This window comes from Dromiciops gliroides, chromosome 3, assembly GCF_019393635.1.
Source record: "Dromiciops gliroides isolate mDroGli1 chromosome 3, mDroGli1.pri, whole genome shotgun sequence".
Taxonomy (NCBI): Eukaryota; Metazoa; Chordata; class Mammalia; order Microbiotheria; family Microbiotheriidae; genus Dromiciops; species Dromiciops gliroides.
The window spans coordinates 483,462,047-483,483,884 of NC_057863.1; the positions used below are offsets into that span (position 1 = coordinate 483,462,047).

The 21,838-nt window shown below is 36.8% G+C and overlaps 1 protein-coding gene across 5 annotated transcripts in view; it reads left to right on the plus strand.

Moving 5' to 3' along the window:
* The window catches only part of ATP8A2 (ATPase phospholipid transporting 8A2), a 787,448-nt gene that overhangs the window by 209,820 nt on the left and 555,790 nt on the right, over positions 1-21,838 (plus strand). For all 5 annotated transcript variants that reach the window (XM_043998327.1, XM_043998326.1, XM_043998328.1 and 2 more), the window contains exons 8-13: positions 2,025-2,094; positions 2,881-3,008; positions 5,553-5,664; positions 11,777-11,942; positions 15,768-15,895; positions 17,263-17,340. In XM_043998327.1, the coding sequence (XP_043854262.1) occupies positions 2,025-2,094; positions 2,881-3,008; positions 5,553-5,664; positions 11,777-11,942; positions 15,768-15,895; positions 17,263-17,340 (682 nt within the window). The remainder of the gene's footprint in view (positions 1-2,024; positions 2,095-2,880; positions 3,009-5,552; positions 5,665-11,776; positions 11,943-15,767; positions 15,896-17,262; positions 17,341-21,838) is intronic.

A 21,838-nucleotide genomic window follows, 5' to 3' on the forward strand; every position in this document is an offset into this window, starting at 1 on the left:
ATGTCACCTTAAGAAATGCAGTCTTAGCTAAATCACTTTAGTTTCTTTGTACCTCAGTTTTCTCAATTCTAAAATAACAACAAAGTTGGCCTTATGTACCTCACAAGTGTTTCTTAGGATAAAATTAGGAAATAGGTATAAAAACACTTTGAAAGTAAAATTAGCACTAATAAATAGTATAGTGATGGTGATAGGGGCTTGTCCAGTACCATGCAGAATGGTTACTATATTGAATGACTTAAGTTCTAGAGTATTTTCTTGTTATCTGAACATGGCGATCTCTTAAACACCAGGCCTAACGAATGCCCCTGCAAGCACCTTTTTGTGGCTCTCTTTGAAGTCATTGGGAGCCAATGCCTGCATCCTGTAGGGTGACTTCTCAAGTGTCTTTATCAGAGTAAAACACCGAGGTTTGTAAGTGAGTCTAGTGACTTCAGGAAATGAGTTATGTGATTTTTGTCTACAGAAGAGGAAATCTCAATTGTAAAATGGCCTTTAACAAATAAAAAAGAAGAGAAGCTTAGGAAGAGCTTTTTGAAAAAAAGTAAACTTCATTGGTTGTGAAGGATGAAAAGAACAGTGTTTGTATTCTCTTGAAAGGCACTTTGGAATAAGAAAGCATCAAGAATAAGGTTTTAAAAAAACAGGGAGAAGATAAGACTCTTATTGAATGCTAGAGATTTTGTGTCTATTGTCTGGTCCTTCTTTCCAGATTGTGAACCATGACTATTTTTGGTTCTTTTGGGTTTTTTAGCTTATTCCTTATGTTTAAGTCTTTCCTGAAGACAGGTTATTCAAAAGGGGGCCTATGACATCAGCATTGGTCTCCCATTATCTTGTTGGAGAGAAGATCTCTCTTGTAGCATAGAACAGCAGTCACAGCTGCCCCTAGTGATGTAGACCATCAGTTTAATAAAGACTATGACGACTACTACTACTCTTACTACTACTAAAGATTTATCCTTTCTTGAATATGGGTTACTCGTGTGTTTGTATGCTGTAGTGTCTTATCTTTAGGCCTAGGAATCAAGGCCAAAAGTAGGATTTTTAGGTCTTATGGATTGAGGACGAGAAAGAATTACCATACTAGAAAAATGTTAATAGTGTTGAGGTGATGGTAGGTTGACCCAATTTTGAGTAGGTTTTTGGGTGTGTGCCTACAGAGTTGTGAAGTGGGAGAGTAAGTGCTCTGAGGGATGAATTATTAGGAAAAAAAAGCTTTGTTTTGAGTTCTTTAAAATTATATATATATATATTTATATATAATATGTATATATACATATACATACATACAAACACCTATATGGGTTACTTGCTGAGATATGGGAGTTTATAGAAGAAGAGGTTGTTTTATGGGGGCAAGACTGTGATGAGGTAAGTAGTTCACATTGAACTTTAAATGCATCTTGAAATGTTTCCATACTTGATTTAACCTTGGAGTCGGTGTGGAGATACTCTTGCTCCTCCTCCTCCTAAACAACTAACATTGATATAGTACTTACTTTGTGCTAGTCATTGTACTAAGTGCTTTACAATTATTATCTCACTGGATCCTCACAACAGCCCTGGGATGTAGGTGCTATTATTATTCCCATTTTCTGCAGGCAGTGAAGTAACTTGCCCAGGGTCAAACAGCTACTACGTGTCTGAGGCTGGGTTTGAACTCCAGTCTTCCTGACTCCAGGTCTGGAACACTGTAGTCTGGTACTGGGCTCTCTCCAGACATTAGCAGACCCACTTCTTCCAGTTTCTCTATCCTTAGACCTGGGCACTAACCAGAGAAGCCTGTGAGGGCAGGAGAACTGGACACAACTGTTTTTTTTCTTTCTATGCTTATATCATCTTGCAAATGCAATTGTTTGGCAAGAGATATTTTATAATATGATGATAACTCTTAAATATTGGTAGATAATGACACATAGAAAATGCCACATAGATGCATTAGTAGTTAGATTTTTGGAAGAGTATATGGATTATATGGAGAGATTTATTTAATATTAATTTTCTTTACTTTCCTTCTTTAGTGAACCTCAGGCAATGTGCTATGTTGAAACATCTAATCTGGATGGGGAGACCAATCTTAAAATTCGGCAGGTAAAGTCACCTTTTCAGTTTTAGTATTCTCTTTGAGTTCACATGTTCTGGTCCAGTCTTCAGATGAACTACTTGCCTTTGAAAAGTAGGAAGCCCCTTCAGACTGTATGCTGGCCCTACTCAGACATTTTGAAAAATACACACTTTAGGAAACATAGGGAATTTGGTGAGAATGTGGTTGGGTTGAGACATTCATCACAGCTGCTAACAGGGAAAATCCTATAAGTAATTGCCTTATTACGTGTAAGTCAGCAATTCTCTGTGTGTGTTTTTTTAAACCAAGGATAGCACATATACACAGACACATTTCTGAGTGTTGTACCTGGGTCCTTGTCTGGGAACTTGTCTGGAAGCTATGATAATATGGAAGATCAATAAGCAGATCCACAAGATGAAGATAATGGGATTCCAAGGGGCCTCTTTCTTCTCCTCTGTTGTGTTAGTCTGTGGCTCTAAAGAGAGGATTGTTGTTATGAAATAGAAAAAGATTTTCTGTGCCTTATTTAAAAGATATACAAAGAATAAGAAAGGATTATGGAAGAGATTATAAATTTCCATAATTTTCATTTAAAAAATGAAACATGCGTACTAAGTTAAAAAAGATAGTAACAAAATTTACCTGTTCTGTAACAAATATATATGTGTGTGTTTACCTCCATATGTTAAAAGGTACTAAAAATCATATGCTCATGCTGTTGCTTGTTGATCTTTTTAATGTGAATTAGAGATGTTCTGCCTTGCTAGATTCATTGACTTTTGAGTTATCTTTTTGGTTCTGATTTACAGAGTTTGACTCAGACAGCTAATCTGACGTCAAGAGAGCAGTTGATAAAAGTATCTGGAAGAATAGAATGTGAAGGTCCAAACCGTCACCTTTATGACTTCACTGGAAACTTGTATTTAGACGGTAACAGGTATCACTTTTCTTTCTAGAGAGTTTTTCTCTTGATGCATGATGGTGATCCTTGATCTTCAGAGAAGGCAAAAAATTGTTTTGGTTAGTCTAGTTGTTACAGATGGCTTTTGTCTACAAACATCATAATCAAAAACAATTATAAAATTTTAAAATCTATTCAGTATATTGTTATTTGAGAAAATATTGGTGTATCTTGATTCTAAATTGGGGAGAATTACTACCACTTTTAACATATGTATTTTGAGATAATTCATGACAGGGAACAGGCTAATGTTTTTAATGTGCAGGTTTAAAATGCTAACTGACCTTTAAAAAAATAACCTATACCTTTTTCCCCCCAAATAGTAGGTCAGAAAAGCAAGCCCAAACCTTTGTCAGTTTGCTCAGTCAGCCAGCAAACATGTATTGAATGCTTACTATATTTGAGGCACAGTGCTAAGCACTGGTTATACAAAGAAATTAAAAAAAAACCCTAAAATACAGTCTGTCCTCAAGGAGCTTACATTCAAATGAGGGAGGTGACATGTGAGATACCTATAGGAAGTATGTACATAGGAAATATGTATATAGGAAGTATATACAATATCAATGGAAGGTAATCTTAGAGAGAAGGTAGAAACAATGGGAGAGATCCTGGGAAAAGTGATATTTGAGCTGAGTCTTGAAAAAAGCCAGGGCAACCAGGAACTAGAGATGAAAAAGGAAGCATACCAGATATTGGGGGTGGGGGGTGAAGCTAGTGAAAAGCAAAGCATCAGCAGAGGGAGAGAACTGTATGAAGAGCAATAAGGAGACCAGTGGTGTTGGATTGTAGAGTGTGTGGAGGGGAGTTGAGTGTAAGAAAACTGGAAAAGTAGGAGGGGGCTAGGTTGGGAAAGGTTAAAACCTTTAAAAGTTGATCAGAGGATTTTATATTTGATCATCTTGTAGGTAATAGGGAATCACTAGAGCTTATTGAGTAAAAGGGATGAGGGAAGTAACATAATCAAACTTTTGCTTTAGCAAAAACACTTTGAGTAGGGGATGGCCTAGAGCAAGGAGAGACTTGGGACAGAGCAAAAAGCTTTTGAAGAGCCAAATGCAAGGTGATTAGGGTGGCTGTATTGAGTAAATAGAAGGGCATGTATACAGAATTCATATGAGAATGATTATTTCAGAAATAACAGGAGAGATGTTATGAAGGTAGAAATGATGAAACTTGGCAGATTGGATGTGTGAGCTGAATACAAGTGAAAAGACAAGATGACAATGAGCATGTGAGCCTAGGTGATGGAGAGGATGGCGATCTCCTTGACAATAATAGGGAAATTTGGAAGAGGAGGGTTTGGGGGTGGAGAATGGGTTCTGTTGACTGACTGAGAAAATATTAGTGTATCTTGAATCTAGTTGATAGATAAATAGGCTATATACATGGTTACACATTATTTTCCATGTAAAAAGTGCCAACTTTTAAATGAACAGGCCAAATAAATCTTTGAAAATGAAGTAAAATGCTATCTTTAATACTAAAGAAAGAGTAGTGAAAGAGTTACTGTGGATATTTTATATAGTGGAAGATGTTAAGAACCACTCATCAAGGAAGCTTAGTAAAGACTGGGGCAGAGAAATGATTACTATACAAGCATTTCTGTGTACTCTTGGAAAATTAGGGTTTTGAAGGCCATATGGGAACTAATTAAATGGTCAGTGAAGTGGCTAGTTGGTATTGACAGAATTTCTTTGTTCAAAGCAGTTATTTGTTTGTTGACAGTAAAAGTTTAGATTAAGGAATGGGAAACAACTTTTCTTCCATTTAGTACCCTTTGTCTGCATTGTGTTTTCATTGTTGTGTTTTGGTGGCATCTCCATCATTTGTTTCAGGATGGTGTTTGGTGTCTGGTGCTCTTGTCTTCTCTCCTCTGCCTTGCCTATTCATATATCTGCTGCTTATGCCATCTATGGGACCATCTTTTAGATTGTTCATCTGAGCCAGTACTAGAAAAAAGGCAGTTAGGAGAAGCAACACTGATGTTAACTTGAATGGCTGAAATTGTCTTCTCTTGGGTACCCTGACTTGCTGTAGACTATAGCTCTTTTAAACAGATAAATTAGGAATGGGGTTGTTATGTGGCTTCTATGTCACCCTTGCAATGCCATTATACATTTTCTGAAGCGGAAGTTGATTCCCAGGTGAACAATAAGGGTCTTATTTATTGACTTTATAATGACACTTTTAGTATGGATCCGAGCATGGTCTCTACTAAGAAGCATCCTTCCTTCCCAACCTCATAGATTCATAGAATTTCACCATTGCTATAGTGAAAGTTGATGATTAAAAAATTAACTTTATTTTTACACTATCAAAAGAATAAGTAACCTTGGCAAAAAGCCATCTTAAATTGAAATTTTGTTTTTTCTACAAAATGGTTAAACTCGACTGAAAAAATATTAATGTTGGGTATTTGTTCAAGGAGAAAGCTTATGCCATCATATTATGAAAACAGTGGAAAACACCTTTGCCAATATATCATTAAATATAAATTTTATTTTTTCTTATTTTTAGTTCAGTTTCAATTGGGCCTGACCAGATCTTACTAAGAGGTGCCCAGCTTAGAAATACTCAGTGGGTCTTTGGCATAGTTGTATACACTGGACACGACACCAAGCTCATGCAGGTAAAGCCTTTCTGTGCCAACATGATGATATTCTTCGTCATTGTTTCCTTTTTCTCTCTGTCTGTCCACGAGGGGAAGAGGCAAGTATAGAATCTAGATGATGCCTGAGACTCAACTTTGTTTAGCCACCTTAGGTTAACCTTTCCATCTTTCCTTTGCGGATAGGTAAAATTCTTTCTCTTTGGCCTTTTTCTGTTTAAAAAAAGGATCTCATATGAAATATAATTGCCCTTCATGTTCTGAGCTTTGGGACAGGAATAGTGATTGGTATCAACCCCCTTCTCACTTCTTCCCAGCATTACCCATTTGTTTGAGTTCTATAGCAAATTCACATTTTGAAGGACATTTTAATCATTATTTAGTGAGCTGCTTTCATTACATGTCAAAAAGAAAACATTAGGATCCTTCCCTCTACAAACTCTTTAGTTTGTCTAAATTAAATTGGCCTTAGTTTTTTTTAGTGTGTCTAGACATTTATGGTTCACCTTTGCCAGGGGACTTTCTGAATTCTAGTTGAATCAGTGCCTTGTGCTGTTCTTCAGAGCTGCTCCCTTTTAAGAATACTTAAAGGCCCTCTTGCCTAGGAGAGAGACTCTTCCTGTTAGAGGGAATAACTTTGAAGATATCTCTGCCCTTCTTTCTGGCAAAATATTTTTTATTACACTTGAGGAATTCACAAAAATTTTAAAATAAAAATACATTTTGCTCAATAGTATAATGTACCAGTCATTCCTTACCTCTTATACAATATTTCAGTTGATAGGATCACAGTAGACCGTCTATGCATAAAGTATGTTAGATGGAGAACTGGAAAGGATTTGAATTGTCACCCTGACCAATCCTCACATTTTATAGAGAAGGAAACTGAGGCCCAGAGAGGTCTAATGAATTGTCTAACATCACACAGGTAGTACTAAATGGCTGGACCAAAATTTGAATCTAGGCTCTTCAACTTCAAATCAAACACTTGTTTCACCATGCCACACCACTTCCTTAGGTCCTGAGTGATGTGTTTTCCAGTTTTTTACTTAATCTTTCTGGAGTGCTCATTGTGGCTGCTATCAAATGTAATACAGGAGCACTCAGCCAGTTAGAATGTGGGGGTAATAAGCCATAATCTTGGTCTCATGATGCCTTGACTATTTTGTTTTTGTTTCCCATATTAGGCACTTAATAAATGCTTGTTGATTGATGACTGATTGAATGGACTTTGGGTAGGACAGCTGGTTCTCAAATTCCATATTCAAGTGATTATGACTTGATCATTCTTCTGAACCAAAACTGAACCACTGTCAAACTAAATAGCAACAGCTTATATGTATGGAGTTCCCTAAACATTTTTATCTTGGAGTTTTCACAGTGTATTGCAGAACTATGTAGCTATCCTCTATAGGATGCTTTGGCTCCCTGCAGTACCTCCAATATGCTTTAGCCTTGTGAGATCTCCTCACCTTTCATATGTGCATTCCATTGACATCTTTGGAGATTTGGCCACCACCATTTTCTTTATATTTCCTGGATTGTTTGCCAGGGAAGCCTTGTGAGGAAGGCTGTAGCTTTTCCTTACTTTCTGTTTTCTTCCCTCTTTCCCATAGTAAGAGGCCACCAATCTCTGAGGTGTTTTGAAAGATTTACCACAAGGCAGTATGTCAACCTGTACCTTAAGGGTTCTTACGGTAAAACCTTAGCCCATAGTGCCAGCTATAAGACATTCACACTGATCTTAGTTCCTTCTTGTTTAACTTTTATCTGCTCTTTGCCTTGATATTAATTTCAGTCAGTCCATCAAAAAGTATTTAGTCAGTGCTTACTAGTCCTGTGTACTATGCTCTTTACTGGGGAAATAAACATAATAAATGAAACAAACCCTGATCACAAAGAAAGTAGATTCTATCAGTGGTGGCAAGAATACTTGTGTTTATATAGTGTAAATATAAAGAGAATAAAGTAAATACAAAGTAAATGATACATACAAGGTAGTTTGGGAGGGGAGTGAAGTAGCAGTTGGGAGAATTTATAAAGGCTTCATGTAGGAAGTGGTAATTAAGCTGCTTCTGGAGGTGGGGAGGGAGCATATTCCAGGCATGGGGTGTGTGTGTGTGGGGGGGCAGAGCAAAGAATAGCAGTGTGAAAACATGGAGTTTTCTTTGTATGATTTGGCTACATGGTGCTACATGTCTGTCCTCAGCTATGCACCTGGTAGTCTAGAGTTTAGGCAGGTCCTTTCTTACTAATTGTTGCATTTACATACATCCTCTAACTCTCCCTTTCTCCCAACTACACTGTCCAGCTTAGTCATTCTTCAGATTCCTCACCCTGACATCTACTTACCATGTTTTGGGAAAGTCTCCTTCCATTGATTCCTAGAGAAGAGGTTCTTCCCTTCCTGAGCCCTCAAAGCCATCTACCCTTGAGTTCTTCCCTCTTTCTCTATATTCTGGTCCCCAGAAAATTGCTCATTCTCATTTTGCTGTATAATGGTTGGTCAACCTGAAGCACCATTCTCTGATCTGGTCTTTCCTGTCTGGCTTGGATAGTGGTGTTTGCATTGCCTTTTCTCCTTACATGACACAAGAACTCTGGATTCTATGACCCAGACCCAGAGGCCTCTCTGAGCCTGGTGCCCAATACCAACTTGCTTCCTTGACTTTCTGACTTCCAAACCAAAACTGATCTCTGGTTTTAAACAGGTACCTTCTTGTGGTGATGCTCTAGTTGAGTAATGTCGGAAACCATATATAAGGATCCTTGTGGGTCACATATTGACTTAGAAAACCACTTATTAACATCATCTGTGAGGGGCAGCTAGATGGCGCAGTGGATAAAGCACCGGCCCTGGATTCAGGAGTACCTGAGTTCAAATTCGGCCTCAGACACTTAACACTTACTAGCTGTGTGACCCTGGGCAAGTCACTTAACCCCAATCGCCCCACAAAAAACAAAACAAAAAACAAAACATTATCTGTGGCTTATTATTTTTTATTTATTTTCTTAAATGTTTCCCAATTACATTTTAATCTGGTTCAGGCCACACTGAAGAGTGTTGTGAGCAGCATACATCCCAAGGGCTACATGCTTGACATCTCTACTCTAGTTCATCCCTTGTTGGTCCAATTGAATTATAGGCACAGCCTAGGATCAGCGTTTATTTGGCACTTTTCCTTGCCCTTAGGTTGGAGAACCATTCATCCCCTTACATTAGATTTTAGCTCACTAGCTCATATTTGGGTCCCTCCTCTCTTGGAATAAATTTTGAAGAATTTGTGTCAGTAATTGAAAACTGCATGAGCCAGAGCAGTATTTAATGTTACTCCATACTCCTCTACCTCCAATAATTGGGCAGGGTTTGAGGCTATTAAAAAAAAAACACACCAAAAAGCTACTGATGCAGCAATATGTAGGTAATTTTGTAGGTAAAAGCTTATACTTACATAGCAACAGATGAAAAAACCCAGCTTAAGTGTTTCACATTAATCTAGACTCAATCTAGTTATTTGCCCCATTGTACATAGTTTAGTAACAAAGGATGTATACTTTATTATCCTGTGTTGTTTTTACGTTTGTTTATATAGCTCTTTGCAAGGCCATTGCTAGTTTTCATGGTTTCAAACCATAATAGTGGAAAATCCCCAAAACATCTGTACACAGAATTCTCTATGTCTTAAGGGCTAAAAGGACAAAAAAAGAGTTCTTTAAAGAAAGATAAAGGATCATGCTTAGCTAAAGGCCATCCTGTTTGTGAAATAATATTTATAGTAAGTACTTGACCACAGAGAGGAAATATGACTGCTCTGAGGTGCTTATTTTTATCCCTTTTGTCTTTATATTGCTGGCTCATTGCCCTCCTAGAACTTCTCTTGTGGCATGTTAAACCTAGATTTTCCTTTAGACTGAACTTTCTGTTAATTGAATTAATAGATAGACTGAATTTATGAGGTTATTTTTTCTTAAAGCAATCCCCTAAATTCTTTATAATGTCTCATGAACCTTCATTCTTATAACTATAAGATTCTGTAAATTTCATCCAATTCTGTGGGTATAGAATACTTAACCTCTTTTCTTTGGAAGAAATTTCCCTAGAATTAGAAATCAATTACACAGAAACTGTATATAAAGAGCTTTATAGCAGTTTCTGTAATGCTGATGGGAATTTCACATTAAAAGCTCATTTCTTGACATTTCTGATATACCCCAGAGTTTTTGTTTCCATGAAATGCAGATGTTATTAAAGCCAGAGATTGGAGGGGGGGGTAATTATTACAGTATTGTTAGGTGGATTTTTTCCAGCAGCCCAGGTGAAAGATAGCTTTGCATAACCCTGTTAACTGGAAAGAATCCAACCACTGGAAAAGATCAAAAGTCAATAAATTAATGGGATCATGGAAATGAGCTCATTGCCAAAGTATATTTATTTTCCCTGCCTATCCATTCACTGAGTGTTTATTAAAATTTTGATAAGGCAGTCATGGACTGTCAAATTTACAACATTTGTTTTAAAAAAAATGGAGCCCTTGTGTGAGGGATCATGCTGTGAGACCAGATGTGGATGTGCAATACTAAAGAATAGGGGTGGAGAGTAGGGGGATGGATTAATCACAGATCTGCTCCTTCTAATGAATTTCCTTTTTTTTTCTCTGGGGCCTCTTTTTTTTAATGTAAGGTAAATGCCAGGGCTTGAGAAACTACACTTTTAGGGAAGTGAAATGTGAAGAGTCTCTAGACAAAAAGAAATGTGGCTATGGTGTACATTTATTGTATGGACTTTTAATTCCAGAGGGGATTGGTATCCTGGCACTTGAGAAAGCCAAAAACAGCATAAAGAGCAGTATTTATGATTCCACCAACGAGCATAGATACATATCTTTTGGCTATAGGGTATAAGCAGATCTCATATTATTTGCAAATAAATTCCCCTTCATTCTCATCCTAGCTGGTTTTAATTTTTGATGACTTTATCTATTTTTATTTTTCCAAGGCTCTTAGATTTATCTCTTCCAAAGGAACAATTAAGGCAGATAAGAATATAATAACAAAGGAAAGAGCTAATATGCACCCACTCAATTCAAACCATCTTCGTAGGAATCTGAAGCTCCAGAATGCTTTTGACCTAGCCTTATAAAAATTATGCACACACATGTATACATATGTGTGTGTATGTGTAACTTGTAAGTGGCACTCAGAGCTCCTTTAATCTATCCTCAATCTCTATCAATCTGCTTGAAAATTTACCTTCTAACACAAATCAGCCAGTAAAGCATTTTTTCAACAAGTTTGATATCTTCAGTGTTCATAAACCTGCTTTTTATTCCAATCCTTTCCTTATACTGTTGTTTTTCTCTCTTGCTTCTTCTTGTTAGATTTTATATTCAACCTTCTTGACCGAGCCCAAACACCCCCTCTTGTATAAGAGCTTCTTCCTTCCTGCCCATGTTGCACTCATGAGTACATATTGTCTCATTCACGTTGTCGTGTAACCACATACAATTTCACCTCTGTTGACTGTGCCATGTTTATGTCTTTTCTTCCACTTAGATTAGCAGTTCTGGGAGGTGGGGGTACAGGGAGGGAGGAAGCAGGGGACATGGTTATTGTCCCTTGTAGATCCAGTAGAGGTCTGGACACATTGGCACTTGAAGTACTTGTAGTAGGGAAAAAATGAAGCCTTTGATATTCCTTTGTCAGCCCATGATATCTTTTAGAGTCAATCTAACATCTTTCAGGAACTATTGTGTTTCCAAGATGACTCTTTTTATATCACAATATGTAACACTGAAAAGTAGAGTTGGAATTTGGTGGGGGAGGGCATGTGCCCGGACCAAAAGGTGGTCAGAGTGACCTTCAGGTCTGAGTTGGTGGTGGGAAAGACAGCATTAGGGTGAGGATCAATGAAACAGATTACTGAGCCAAAAAATGTTGTAATACCGAGTTCAATTTAATAAACATTTTTAAGCACTTTCTATGTGCTAAGCACAGGAGATACAAAGAGAGGCAAAAGATACCCCTGCCCTCAAGGAACTTATCATGTAATGCTAGCCCTCTATTAGAGAATAACTCCCCTCTCCCACCATACCTGTATGCTAGGTGAACACTAACTTTTTGTGCTATTATCCAGAATTCAACTAAAGCACCTCTCAAGAGATCCAATGTTGAGAAAGTGACCAATGTGCAAATTCTGGTTTTGTTCTGCATCCTACTGGTCATGGCCCTGGTGAGTTCTGTAGGCGCATTGCTGTGGCACGGAACCCATGAAAACACAAGCTGGTACTTTAGTGAACTAGGTAAGTTTCAGCGAATGGGGCCTGGAAGCACCATTTCTCTAAACTTATAACCATTTTCATTGAGTTAAGCTTTATTTTTGTAGTTAACTTTCTTCCATTAAATAGGGGAAATATCTCTAGCCAGTAAATGTTTTGTTATGTTTTGTTTTTGCGGGGCAATGAGGGTTAGGTAAGTGATTTGCCCAGGGTCATACAGCTAGTAAGTGTCAAGTGTCTTAAGGTCGGATTTTAACTTGGGTCCTCCTGAATCCAGGGCTGGTGCTTTATTCACTGCGCCACCTAGCTGCCCACTGGTAAATGTTTGAAAATGGGAGTTTAGCACTATTAGAAACAGGATATACAAGTTTTGGAAAGCTTTTCCTGGAAACTTGTGTTCCTATTGGCATTCTCCCTTTGGCAATGACACAGCCTTCTCACATTCCAGGGGAAGGATGAAAGAATGAGATCAAAAGGTGATGAAGATGGGGTTGTTCAATAGTCAGATAAATGTCCTGACAATAAAAAAAATAAAGATAAATAGACTCTTGAATTAAAAATTGGTTTTCTTTTGTATAGTCCTTCCGTTGTTTGCAGGGTAAACTGTTAAAATGTCCTTTATGTTTGCCTCTACCCTTTCGTCTGAGGAACTCAAACTATTTAAACAGCCTTCAAGGGTGCACTTGTTAGGTTGCCATTTCCAAGGGAAGGGCCCAAGTTTCAGGAGATCATTGGTTGCAACTTGAATCAAAATCCAAGACTGTAGATTCTTTTATGGTCTGGTTTCTTAAACCCTATTGCTTCTCTAGTCTTCATTTCAGGTTATCAGTCTTTATCTTTAAAATTGCTAAGTCCTGCTATAAAACAAAAACAAAAATAAAACGATATCCTTTGTATAATTTAATGTGGCTAAAAAGAAGAGACCATTCTAGTTTGAAACAGGAATAAATATATAGAAAAGTCACTCTGTAGATTCTTTTGATGGTTCTGTTTATACACATGTACTTAGCTGTAAAATGTGTTAGGTTCTGGGTAATATATAACATTGACACTATCTTGGGATACAGACCTTGGGAAAATAAATAAATGACAATGAAATTGTTTGGATAATCTCTTTCTAGTAGCTACATGATTTACTGTGGAAGAACTGTCCTCTGCTGTTCCACTTAATGTACTCTTGTCTTATTAACAGAAATGTTATCTTTATAGTTAGGATTGCAATTGCTCTGATAGAAAACAGTAAAGCTCCAAATTCCCATTTTTCACAGACTTGCCTTTAACTTCAGTTCTTGGTACTTTGTCCTTTCAAATGACTCTTCTTTCTGTTTTGTCAATATAATTTAAAAAAATTTAAATTGATGTGGGTAGGAAATGCAGGAATGGGTTCATTGTGCCAGAAAATGATGGCTTAGAGAGGGAGGTACATGCTACTCTTTGTTCCTCCCTACTCCCCTTACCTTCTCCAACACAAGTTTGGGTTTCTTCCACTAAATTCTTCTGGGATGACTAGGTGACACAGTGGTTAGAGCACTGGGAGCTAGAGTTGAGAAAACCTGAGTTCAAATCCAACTTTAGACACTTCAAAGCTATGTGAACTTGGAACTTGCCTTAGTTTCTTCAACTATAAAATGGGGAAAATAATAGCACCTACCTGCCAGGGTTTTTGTAAGGCAAAAATGAGAGATCTTTCAAATGTTTTTCAAATCTTAAAGCCCTTTATAAATGCTTATTATTGCTGTTGTTGCTATTGTTATTAATTTGTCATTGAAAGACCAGCCTAGTGAAATTTTAAGAATCCCATCATCAAGTTGGTTCTAAAAGTATGAGTTTTTCAAACGGCAACTTGGAGAAGCGGCCCACTAGAGTGTAGAAGGTGACGTTAAAACAAATTATTTTTCTACCCTTTAGGCTAGTTGGTTGACTCACCCTGTTTGTTTTCATAAAGAAAACTGACTTGAAATGACATTATTGAATCAACTGCCTTACATTTCTATTTTCTGCTCACTTCTAACCTCACATCACTTCTCCAATGACCCTCTACCCTTCTACCCTTCCTCTGCTTGTCTACTAGCCTGTGAATTTATAAATTAGATTATGTGGAGTACTGCCTGGCATAGCAGAAAAGGCTGGTGTTAAGAGTCAGAAGGAGGAATGTGAGCCTTGGCAGTGTCCTTCACTAGATAGATGGTGTTCTCCAAGCCTCTTTTTCCCCACTCGTAAATTGAGTAAAATAATACTTGCCCTTCTGACCTCACAGGATTGTTCCAAAACAGGAGTTCTAAACCTTTTTTTTGAGGCCTGGACCCCTTGAACAATCTTGTTAAACCAATGAACGCTTCTCAGAATAGTGTTTTTAAGTGAATAAAATACAGAGGATTATAAAGGAAACCAGTTATTGAAACACAATTACTAAATTTAAAAAAAGATATTTCATGAGCCCAGGTTAAGAACCATTGTTCTAAGGAGATGACGCATGTTAAAGTGCTGTAAAGCACTATCTACACATTCAAAAGCCACTTTTATATTTAGTAGATCATAGTGTCCAGAATGAAGAGGTGTTAGTTCTCCTAAGTAGTCTGTTTGGACTAGTGATTTAACCTGAGAGGTGCAGTTTAGGAAAGATGTGGACTAGCTAGCATAGATTGATAGAACAGGTAAGGAGGAGGTTGAGGGGACTCGAAACCATTTCTTATGGAAGTAGATTAAAGAAACTGGTGGGTATTTAGTCTGAACAAAAGAAGATTTAGCAGAGACACTGTATTGGTCTTTAAGTACTTGAAAGGCTATTATTTAAAAGAGGGATTACACTTAGCTATTTGGCAACAGAGGGCTGAACAAGGACCAGTGGGTGAAAGCTATGGAGAGATTTCAGCATGATACAAAGAAAAACTTCCCAACAAATAAAACTGACTCAAATTGGAATGGGTTTCCTTGGAGATAAGAAGTAGCCTACCCATGGAGCTCTTCAAGAAGAGACTAGTGATTGTTTTTCAGTGATGCCACAGAAAGGATGTCTGCTCATGTTTGACTTCAATTGGATGACCTCCGGGGTCCCTTCCAACTCTGATTGGTCCATATATCAAAATCTATGTAGAGAGGCAGAATTGAATAGATGATAGAGAGCTTACTTTGGAATCAGGATGACTTGGAAGGTCATATTAGTTGTTTTCTCAATTCAGTCCTGTTATATAAAGTCATGTATACTTGATCACCGGAATCCTGCATTAGTGTTTTGAAATATATTTTCAGGGAGGGCATGTTGCATTCTTGTTATTTCAGAATGTCTTTGTCAATATGATCCTATTTCACACAAAGTATATTTCAGATCTTTCAGTCTAGCTTTCAAATTTTAAATTTTCTAAGTAATTGAATAGGCCTAATTTTGCATTTTGGATATCCTTATCAGCATATTTATTAATCATTTTGACAAATGCAGGATGATATAGTGGACTAAGTAATAGATTTGGAGTCAGGGAGACCTGGGTTTAAATCTGTCTGGCTAGTTGTATGACCACAAATGAGTTGTTGTGTATCTTCTAACTTTACACAATTATAAATTATAAATGGTTTGTGACTTTCCATTGGAGGGATTTCCTATGCTGACAAAGTCATATGTCCTTAATTGGTATATGAAAGTTCCATAACCATTGTGTTATGAGAGAAATGCAAGACTAAATCTTTACTAGTCATGTTAATGTCTATATTTCTGCTTAATTTTAAAAATCAGAACTTGTGTGTTATAAGTTTTTCCTCCTAGAAAAAATCCACAAATGATGCATTAAGACATAATAAGACACTGAACAGAAACTTTAACTCAAACTCTGTTTTTCTCTTAACTTTCTTTCACAGAGGGAGTTTCCAACAATTTTGGATATAACCTGTTGACATTTATCATCTTGTATAACAACCTCATTCCAATTAGTCTTTTGGTCACCCTTGAAGTTGTAAAATTTATCCAGGCCCTTTTTATAAACTGGGTGAGTATTCAAAGAATAAATTATTAAGATAAACTATTTTCATCTACAGGAGCACTATGTGTCAATCTACCATCCTGGTTTTACTTTCATGTTGAGAATTTTGGAAATTAACTGGGTCACAATAAAAGTCTATAGCCACCTTAGCAAATAGTGCTTTGGGTTGTAAGTTCTAAGCAAGTTTGTTTTTCAGTGGTTATGAAGTACTTATCTTTTATTAACCCATTATCATTCTGTAGAGAGGTTCCTCTAACCAAGTGCAGAGTATCTAAATGTATATGTATGGATTACAGATGTCAAAGCATTAGTAAGACACTGAGAAATCAGTATGTATAGAAGAGGACAGAGTGTCCAGTAGAGTTGTAGAAGAGATTTAAAGATTTGAGAAGGGATTTAAATAAAAAACAAATTAAATTGGCATCTTTTGTCTTTACATTACTTAAATTTCTCCCAGCATCCCTCCCAGAGAGTCATCATATACAACAGAAACATCTCTTTAAAGAAAAAGAAGAGGAATAAATGAAAAAAATTCAGCAAAACTGATCAATATATTAAAGAATTCTAATAATATATGCAGTAATCAAAAGCTATAGACCACCTGCCTTTGCAAAGGAGTAGGGAGAGGTGTCAGAGAGGGGAATCTTAAATAGCAATGATGGAATTGATTCAGAGTGTGGGGCATGTTTTCTCAGATGATAATGTAATTGCTTTGATGTTAATTTTATCTTCTTTCTCAGTCTAAAAAGGTTGATGGCAACCATCTCTGTACCTTAGTAGAATACCATCCTGAGTTTCACAGCAAAACAAGTTAATCTTTTAGCAAAAACAAAAACCCAACAACTTTGGTCTTTCAGAAGTTTGTGATAGAAAATTGAGGGTGGATAGAGTGCTGGATTTGGAGTAAGGAAATCCTAATTTCAAATAATGCCCCAGATACTTATCCCTCAGAAAGTCACTTATATGCTCTATGCTTCAGTTTCATTAAATATGATGAATGTAAAATGAGGGTTGGGATTGTTCTTTTGAGTTCCATAAGGTATAATTGAACTGAGAGATTTAATGTATTAGACTTGAGAGTACTGTTACTGTTATAACTACTAAAGTAAAAATCTTTCCTTCATTTTAGCTGAGTATCCAGTAGAGGGACACTTTTATAACATTAAGAGCTTGGTGTCATGTCGGATCTTCAAGCATAAGTACAATAAATAGCCAGTGTTCCCCTTGTATGAGGACTATCACCTCGTTCCCAGGGATGGTCACACCAGTGCATCATGTAAACGACATGTAAATGTTGGCTTCCTAAAGGAAGTGTGAGCTCTTCTCCATTTTGGCACTTCTTGATTTGTTCCCTGTCCTTGCATTTCTTTCAGGACTTGGATATGTATTATATGGAAAATGACACTCCTGCAATGGCTCGGACATCAAACCTTAACGAAGAGCTTGGGCAGGTGAGAGCTTTCTTTTAGAACTGAAGGAGTGTGGTGAATTAAGGAGGAACATTTGAGGAAGACAAAAGGAAAAAGTCAAGCAAAGGGGAAAGGGCAATTTTAGCTATAGGTGATTCCCCTTGATGCCAGTAGGAGCTAGAATGTGGCCATCTGCAAAAATAATTACATTATGAAATGGGCTTTTACTTTCTCTAAATGTCCATGTTAAGGCAGAGGCATAAACCCTGATACATATAAGTATGATCATATTGATTAGTACCCATAAGAGATAAAAACCACATTCCACAGGCACAGCGATGTGGCTTTCCAATCCATTGTTTTTCTTATTGAGATATAGTGTGGTCTAGCTGAAGGACCCTGGATTTAGTTACAAGTCCTGTGTTTGAGTTCTCTAAACCTCAGTTTCCCTATCTATTAAATGGGGATAGTATAACATTTTCCCTTTTCTCTTCGTAGGGTTGTTCTGAAAAAAGCTCATTGTTAAACCTAAAACTGCTATATAAATTTGAGTAGTCTTTCCTGTCATTATTATTAATAGTAATAGTTAACAAGCACAAATTGTTGGTATTAATAATAAACTTTGTTGAGTCTACATCAGGGCCATTTCTTGCATTTGATTCCTTCTCTCCACTCATACCATATCATCTTTCTTCAGCAACATTGTAATAGACTAGACTGTTGTCATCTCCTCTTAACAATTTTTTTCATGGATGGGTCTGATTATTTTCCCCATTCCAGAATATTCAGTTTTTCCCCCATTGCTGATAAGGTACAATAGAGTCTCCTTAGCCTGATATTTAAAGTATTCTTTGCCAGACTCTGTTTTCAACCATACTTCATCCAAACCTCCTTCATTGTCTCAGTATTCCAATCAAATCATACTTGGCCCACCTTCTTCTGCCCCAGTGTATTTGCTTAGTCTGTTACCAGTGCTTGTACTAAACTCAGTCTTCATGTCTGTGTTTGGTTAGGGCCCAGTTCATATCACTTTCTCCATGAAATTTTTTTATTTCCCTTGCCCCTAGTTAAAAGGGATCTCTATGAGCAGAACCAGGAGAACATTGTATACAGTATCAACAACATTATGTGTTGACCAACTGTGATAGATTTGATTCTTCTCAGCAATACAGTGGTTCAAGATAGTTCCAAAGGACTCATGATGGAAAATGCTCTCCAAATCCAGAAAAAAACAACAACTGTGGAATCTAGATACAGATCGAACCATACTATTTCTATTGTGGTTTTTTTTGTTGTCGTTTTTATTTTTTTTTCAGGTTTTTCCTTTTTGCTCTGATTCTTCTCTTATAACATGACTAATGTAGAAATATGTTTAATGTGATTGTACATATATAACCTATATTAAATTACTTGCTGTCTTGGGGAGGGGGAGGGAGGGAGAAAAATTTGAAACTAGAAATCTTATAAAAAATGTTGAAAACTACCTCTACATGTAACTGGAAAATAATAGAATATTTATATGGGAAAAAATGATCTCTACTTCTCCATACTTTTTGGAGTACTGTGTATATCTTCTTCCTTTCCCCAATGACATTATATTTTGTTGTATCTATTTTTTCTCTAAAGGAGTATCATTCCTTTCTCCCCTCCCCAAGTGACATAACATAGAACAATATATTTTATTTTATTATTATTTTTTATTTTTTTAAACTACCAAAAAATTATTTTATTGGGCTAGAAAAAATAACATTCTTTTTTTTCCCTCTACGTTTATTTTTTTATTTGTAATAAAGTATTTTATTTTTTTCCCGTTACATGTAAAGATAGTTCTCAACTTTTTATACAAGCTTTCCAATTTCAGATTTTTCTCCCTCCCTCCCCTCCCTCCTCCCTCCCCTAGACAGCAGGTAATCTGTTATAGGTTTTATATATATATATATGTATATATATATGTATATATATATATACACATAATAACATTAAACATATTTCTGCATTAGTCATGTTATAAGAGAAAAATCAGAGCAATGACGAAAAACCTCAAAATAGAAAAACAACAGCACCAAAGACAAAAGAAATATTATGGTTCATTCAGCATCTATACTCCACAGTTCTTGTTTTTTTTTTCCCCTGGATTTGGTGATCCTCTTCTATCATGAGTTCCCTGGAACTCTTCTGTACCAGAACAATATGTTTTAAAAGAAAAAGAGAAAATCAGTGAAATTGTTCAATAAATACCACAATATACCATATCCATAGACCTCCCACATCTTCAAAAGACTAGGTTGGGGGTGTTTTCTCATATGTCTCCTTTGGAGCCATGCTTATTTATTTATTTTTAAAAATTAATTAATTAATTTTTTGGTGAGGCAGTTGGGGTTAAGTGACTTGCCCAGGGTCACACAGCTAGCAAGTGTCAAGGGTCTGAGGATGGATTTGAACTCAGGTCCTCCTGAATCCAGGGCCAGTGCTCTATCCACTGTGCCACCTAGCTGCCCCCATGCTTATTTTTTCTAATTTTATAACAATTACTTTGGTTGCTTTGTAGTCTCGGCATCCTAAGGTCAGAATTGGAAGGCCTTTCAGAGGTTACCCAGTATAATCTTTTTTTTAATGATACATTCATTTAAGATTAATCTGCATTATTAACATTTTTATCCTTTATTATTATTATTTTTTTAAGTGAGGCAATTGGGGTTAAGTGACTTGCTCAGGGTCACACAGCTAGTAAGTGTTAAGTGTCTGAGGCCAGATTTGAACTCAGGTACTCCTGACTCCAGGGCCAGTGCTCTATCCATGCACCATCTAGCTGCCCCTTTATCCTTTTTTTAATGAATATTTTTATTTAAAGTTTTGAGTTCCAAATTCTATTCCTCCCTCCCTCCCATCCCCCTCTTTGAGACAGTAAGCAATAAGATAAAGGTTATACATATGCAGTTATGTAAAACATTACCATATTAGTCATTTTGTATAAGAAAACACGAATAGAAAATGAAAGAATGAAAGTAAAAATTATATATCAGTCTGTGTTAAATCAATATCGTTTCTTTCTTTGGAAGTGGATAGTATGCTTCATTATTAGTCCTTTGGGATTGTGTTAGATCACTGTATTGCTGAGAATAGCTAAGTCATTTACAATTCTTCTTTGAACAGTATTGCTGTCACAATGTACAACGTTCTCCTTATTCTGCTCACTTCAGTATACATAAGTTCATATAAAGTCCAGACCTTTCTGAAATCATCCTGCTTGTCATTTTTTATAGCACAATAATATTCCATTACAATCATATACCACAGCTTGTTCAGCCTTTCCCCAGGTGATAGGCATTCCTTTGATTTCCAATTCTTATCCACCATAAAAAGAGCTGCTATAAATATTTTTGTACAAATAGGTCTTTTTCTCTTTTTTGGGGATGTCTTTGGGATAGAAACCTAGTAGTGCTATTGCTGTATCAAAGGTTATGCACAGTTTGATAGCCCTTTGGGCATAGTTCCAAATTGCTCTACAGAATGGTTAGATCAGTTCACAACTCCACCAACAGTGGATTATCATCCCAGTTTTCCCACATCCCCTCCGACATCCAATATTTTCCTTTTTTGTTATATTTGCCACTCTGATAGATGTGAGGTGTGATACCTCAGATTTGTTCTAATTTGCATTTCTCTGATCAGTAGTGATTTAGAACATTTTTTTCATGTGATTATAGATAGCTTTGATTTCTTTGTCCGAAATTTGTCCATATCCTTTGACCATTTATTGGGGGGTGGGGGAATGGAAATATACCCAGTCTAATCTTAGAGACGAATAAAATGATGGCTGGGGAGGCTGAACTTGCCCAAGGTCACACAGTAATTTTGGGGGATTTGAATCCAGTTCCTCTGACTCCGGAGCCAATCAGAAAACATGTTATTTTTTACTTTTCCAGTATGTTCCCAGAACCTAGCACATTGTTGGGCACTTTGTAGGTACTTATTAAATGCTGGTTGCTTAATTGTAATGAGTATAAGAGTTCAAAGGGCTGAAACTATCAAAGCCCTTCACTGAAGACAACTGGAGCAAAGTCTTCTGTTTTTGATCTTGGGAAATAGCACGTCTACATTTTCCTTCTCTAAACTTAGCATCCTCACTGATGAGCATGACTCCATATTTTTATATCATAAGAGTCATGGGTAAAATCTTCAGATTAAATAATCTTCCAGTACAATATGAACCTTTCTGCCTATTTCATTGCTATTCCAAAATTATTGGCCATCAATACTGTCAGTATCCACTGAGTATCTAGGGAGTGCAGGGAACAGAGTACTGGACGCGAAGTTAGGAAGATGTGCATTCAAATTCAGTCTCAGACACTTAACTATCTATATGACCTTGAGCACATGACTTAACCTCTGTTGGCCTCAGTTACCTCCTCTGTAAAACGAGCATCTTAATAGTGCCTACAATGGCTGGTGAGTGCTATATAAATGTTAGCCACCACCATCCTCTTCCCCCCTCCTCCCCCTTCTTCTCCCTTCTTCCTCCTTCCTTCCCCTTCCTCCC